The 5863-nt window shown below is 38.2% G+C and overlaps 1 protein-coding gene across 1 annotated transcript in view; it reads left to right on the forward strand.

Annotated features, from left to right (window-relative positions):
• Window positions 1–2427: 2427 nt before the first annotated feature.
• dkk2 (dickkopf WNT signaling pathway inhibitor 2) overlaps window positions 2428–5863 on the forward strand; it is a 14826-nt gene continuing 11390 nt past the window's right edge. Inside the window, exon 1 of the mRNA XM_016269294.1 lies at window positions 2428–2911. Coding sequence (XP_016124780.1) covers window positions 2729–2911 — 183 coding nt within the window. The 5' untranslated portion in view covers window positions 2428–2728. The remainder of the gene's footprint in view (window positions 2912–5863) is intronic.

The raw sequence follows: 5863 nt of genomic DNA on the forward strand, positions 1-5863 counted from the left end.
CAAAACACATTATTTTCCACATAATGTACATTATGTTTTCTACTCTATGGCCCACCTTTCTGAAACGAGTCGATTTTTACAAAGCTCATCGTTCTGAAAAGCGAGGTGTGCTCTGATTGGCCAGCTATCCAGTGCGTTGTGATTTGCCAAATACCTCAAGCATGTGACGGAAATGTTATGCCCCTTACCTTACCAGTAAAACCCATTTTAAAAACGAGGCATTTGTTGCATCCAGTGGGGACATAATTACTGATTATAATGACTTAAACTGTCTTTTTACGCGTTGCGTTGCGTATCGCGCCATGTCAACATAAATGTCTGCATTTGTGATCGGAGAAACGACAAACAACAAGCGCTACTCTACACACTTTTGGAACCTTTATTTTTCAAAATGCAACTGTTGGTCAAGTTGTTGTCCAGTGACCTCATGTTCTGTTTACATAGTGTGCACAGTGTACGTACTATACTGCAGAAATAGTAACAGTAGTATGTTAATTTGAACATAGCTGTTGTTTGTGCTTATTTTGGACACTGCAAAGAACGCCAACAAATTGAAAATTTCAATGGAGTCTTTGTTTAAGTCTGTTAAGTTTCTTAGTACCATGCAAATGTTGACCTACAGTGTGTTTACATTAAGCAAAATGAGGAATAAAATAAGCAGACGTGACCGCAGTTTTGACGCAGAGGACATAGTAGATTCTGACATATGATCAGAGTGATGAGATAAGACACGCTTCATTGACAGAACAGATTCCTCTAATATACCTTTTGAGGCATTATTTCTGAATCAGTCCAGTCGGGACTCATATTGATATGGGATATAACCAAGCCGAAGCTGCCACCTGTATGTGGTGCCTGACATTTGAAATGGCTTAGGAACGTTTGGGTCACCAAATTTGAATGATATTGAATGAAAACAACAGCAGCTGATCTCTGCAGTAAAGTTGTCTCTGTTTGTTCCACTCGAGATGGCTTGAGACGATAAAGCCTTTGGACTGTAATGCTGTCTGTGCGCACAAAGCATTACATCGTAGCGATCAAAGCTCAGTTCTCTTATTAACACTGCGGCGATGACAGAATTTCAGAACGCCACCCAGAGTTCTCCATTAACCTCATTGGAAGGTTTATTTATTTTTCCACTGCTTATTCACCCTTGAACCTGTTCCTCACTTTAAAGTCCCATATTTTCCACTCAGGCCACATTTTTAGCAGTGAGGTTTTGTTTTCAGCACTATATAGTTTAGCAGCCAAAAACACCATCCCTATGATTTCATCATCATAAAGCATGACTGCCATACAACATTACTATATTACCGTTCACTTCCATGGTTCTTCTCCCCATGTGATTTATTATTGTGGCCGTCTCATTTAATTTATACCTCCAAGATCAGCTGATTCATGAGTAAAAGTTCAAGCACGTCAGTTGTTTGAAATCAACATCTTGAATCCTGCTTTTATCCAAAACTTTGAGAAATGGGTTCTCAAAAAACCCTGGCGGCTTTAAACAACAGCTGAGAAACTCACAGATTCCATCTGGTCACTGGCAACGAATTTAAGCGTGGACTCATACTGACGTTATGCAATTATATTTGCGGTTTATCATTATTATTGTTTGCTAAACCATAATTTGTTTTGTATTAAAACCATAGAAATAAAAATGTATGATTAAACATTTTTTTTTTAACTTATTTTTTGACTATTCCCTTTTTTCTTTTTTTATGATATTCTGTTTTTAATCTATGCAAACTACTCAAGTGCTCTCTCAGTCTATCTCAAGGCATAATCAGACTATTCTCATATAAGATGATTTTCTTATTATACTTAAAAATTTACTGAAATGTGCTTATCAGCTTTGACACAAATCACATTTGGAATCTGATCAAGCTTTTAGCACAGGATTGACAGAAAGATGGCACGTATTGTGAGTCAGTTTAAATCAAACTATACCAGTCTCTGCTTAGTGTTCCCAAAATCAATTAATAATTAGAACTATACTTTTAAAGCTTTTCTTTAAATAGATAGATAGATAGATAGATAGATAGATAGATATTAACAATTTTTTCCAAGATGTGCTCACCTATTTTGACTTACAGTACTCTAATTAGCCTACTTAGTAGCCTATACTGTAACTGTGTGTTGCCTCGTTAATGTAAATAATGAATCAAATGTAACAAACATTACAGGCAGGCAGATCGACTGATCGAAAAGCACATGAATAGCCTTAAATCTCTTCTGCTTCACAGGTTCAGCTTCATTTCTTTAAACATCCATAACGCAAATGTGCTGCGATGGTTTCCTGCTGTCTCGGGCAGGAGTGTGTGTGAACAGATCAGTTTCATCTTTTGTCAATACAGAATGGGGGCGGAGGAAACATCCTATAAAAAGAAGGGTTCCCACATCATGAAACGCCAGGCTTCTTCACAAACACTCACACGAGCAGGAATCCCCTATTTTGCCGCAACTTGCTTAGATTTTTTGATTTTTGGGCACAGCATCCTGACGCTTTAAATTTCTCCACATCTTTGTGCTTTTATAATACACTAAGTCTCTTTGCGATGTGTAGGCTACGTTATGATTTTTCCACTGATATTTGACAGCCTATTTGATGGGCTCTGTAAGGGGTTTGTACTTTTTTAAGCCAAAGTGTGGTGGTCAAAGCACCTAGTGGTGTAGGAAATATCTTCAAGAAACCAGCACATTCTCATTCAGAGTAAAAAAAGAGGAAAGGATGCTGAACGTTTCGCGGAGTCGGAGCTTTTGGGTGTTGATGCTGATCGTCGCGGTAGTGCGGATGGGAGAAACTCAGGGGACCGAGAGCAAAGCCCAGGTGAACACCATCAAATCACTGGAGCCGCGGACCGCCGCCAACCGCTCCAGCGGCGCCCCGAGGAAAGGCAACATCCCCGCTCAGGTAAACCCCACAGCTCTAGCCATTATTAAGTTAGTCTAAGCTAAAACCCTTCAGGCAGTATGACTTAGTTAATGCCTAAAGAAATAACGCTCCCATATTAGTGTGCGAATTACTCGCTGATCTTTTTAAGGAATTTCTATCAGTTGCTGTCTGAGGGACAAACCGTTTGTCCCGCTCAAGCCAAATTCCCTAAAATCGCAAGATTGGCGTAATTACATCAAATGTGTCTCAAACAAGTTTTTTAAAACAAGTTCTTGTGACATAAGAGCAGCGAACTGTTGCTATGTTTACCTCCTCAGCGACGTCTATATCTAAATTTGACTGACTTCTGAAATCGGTGATAATTTTGTTGTATATATTACACCGTAGAACAACCTTTCTGACGTTTTATTTTGCATGTTTGCTTCCTTTAGTGGTTTGAGAGCCACGTTTTACTTTATATCAAGCAAATCGCATGTGGTTGAAAGCCTCAGATATGTTATTTCAAAAAAGAATTAAGGTACAGTTGCCTTGCCATATTACAGTACAAGTACACTTGTAGCTCAGTTGGATGGCCAGTGTCCTTTTGAAAGCGTTTCTCATATGTCTGGTAATCCTGAATTCATGCCAAGCTCAAGATTTATTTACACACAATATTTCACACAATATTGTTACTTAAGATAAAAAAAATTCTCTTTGCTGCTTCGTCCTGGTTATGTCTCTCAGATCAGCTGTAAATATGCAGATGTTGTTGTAATTGGGAGCAGACGCAATTTGTCAATGCAAAAAAAGAGGTGGTGATGGGATTTTTCTCCCTCTCACTTCCTCTTTGGAGTGGGAAGATTTCCATTATGCAAGTTCCCTGCCAGACCCTCATCTAAACAATTGCTCTCAACTTTAGCATCTCCATAAACTCAGGTGGTCTGGATGATCAGACCACTGCCATACATGTGGAAACCACTACAATTCAATATTAGTTAAATGTCATGCTACATTTAGCTGCTTGTCCAAATGTCGATTGCTAACAACTTTGTAGATTACTAACAGAGCGACTGTTTTCTCATTTGGAAGTTTCCAGTTGCAGATGTTGCAGATATTGTGGTCAGATCCCAACTTTCTATACCTGGGGCGGCTCTCTAAATCTGAAAGAATTGCTTAGGAGATTTAATTATATTAATTAAAGATAACTCAGGAAATGTTATACCTTGCTGGAAAAAACTGCTTAAACTTGTTCAGCTAGTCTTAGGCAATTTAAGGTGCCTGACCAACTAACAAGTGCCCAAAACGCGTCTAAAACCAACCAAACCAGCTTGACCAGGCTGGGGAGACCAGTACAAAACCAGTTTAGACTGGCTTAGCGGTTTGTTTTCTGAAGGGTAGTGTATTTTTACATTAGGATTATGTCGTGTGTGGTGTGCAGGAATTTATATAGATGGAACCATCAAAAAACATGGTTACATCTATTATATTGTTCATAGCTTTTCTGTGCCAATGGTCACACCCTAGATCACCACAGATTACACATCATTTGCAGGTTTAACAGTTTACATTGACAGTGTATTAAATTTAATACCAGATTTGAAAGAACAGGTCATGTGGATGCAGTGCTGTGGTGGCAAATATCTTGATTGCAGCTGTAGCTTTGAGATATTTCTTTAGTTCTAGTTCCCTCTTATATTGGTTACATTTGAAATGCAAATAGCCATCCTGGTTTTGTATAGCGTATACATGATTTCATGATGAGCAGCCATGAACATTGATTGTTAGTGGCCATTTTTGTTGATTTTTCTTTGAAATACTAGCATATGATGCACCAAAGAAGATGCATGCTAAATTCAAGTTCCTCAATCAATTGGTGGTGGAGTTTTTTTCTTCTTCTTTCTTTATTTTTTCAGTTGTAATGCCCCCTATGGGCATAATTGGACAAAATTGGGCATGCGTCCTCACAGCGTGCTGTTGTAAAAGTTTCATTAACTTTGGAATTTAATTTTTTATTTTTTGCAAAATGCTCTAATTAAAATTATTTTGGCAGCTGTTCATTTCAAGATGCTACATAACATTCATGTAAACTGTACTAAAAGAGTTTGGAAAAAAAAATTTAAATCCAGAAAATTTGTAGATAGAAATGTGACCAGTACACAACATCAAAAGGGGAGGGGTTGTTATTTGTTATTCACAAATATGTAAATACGTTTATTATAGAGCCATCTACAGTCAGGAGGCTGCAAAGTAGTGTGTGGGATAGGAGCAATTTTGATACCAAGACATATTTAGCTTAGAATAAATCAATTAAATCAGTACCAATACAATATGATTTTAGAATTTAAGGTAAGATGGACAGTCCAAATGACATGAAAAATAGCAAATAAGTCCTATTAGGCTCTGTACGTGACTTATGTAGTGCAAATGATTTAAGCACTGAATGTCCTTAAAAATGTTAATGATGGCACCCAGAAGTGTGCCTGGAATTAATTTAGCATTATGTCCTTGTAGTCACTTTCCCTACATTTTTCTCTCCCGTCTGGTTGAGCTGTCTGAAGAATACTTTACATTTTTATATGTCATTACACAGCTGCTGAAATGTTTCCTCTCAATTCCTCAAACTCTCAAGGATATGGCGAAGATTATAACACAAGCTCCCAATAAATCTCTCACACTGGCGTTCTCCCAACTGCTGCAAATTAGGCAGGCAAGAGAAACGGCCACCCAGTTTCATACATCCGTCCTAAAGGCGACAACCAGAATTCGGTTCGCTGTTTCGTGCTATAAGTAAAGCTGGCCGGTAGCCATGATGTCAGAGTTTTATTAGTAGATACAACTTCATTTAAATGTGTCTAACTCTTTAACAGTGAAACTCAGATGTTGTCCACTAATAAAATAAACCTATATTTGAAACAAACCAAAGTTGCTCACTTTAGACGATTAGAGTAAATGTTCGGGGGGGGGGGGGGGGGCGGGATTAAAAAGTGTTGT

Source organism: Sinocyclocheilus grahami, unplaced genomic scaffold (assembly GCF_001515645.1).
Source record: "Sinocyclocheilus grahami isolate Dianchi unplaced genomic scaffold, SAMN03320097.WGS_v1.1 scaffold51.1, whole genome shotgun sequence".
In the NCBI taxonomy this organism is placed as follows: domain Eukaryota; kingdom Metazoa; phylum Chordata; class Actinopteri; order Cypriniformes; family Cyprinidae; genus Sinocyclocheilus; species Sinocyclocheilus grahami.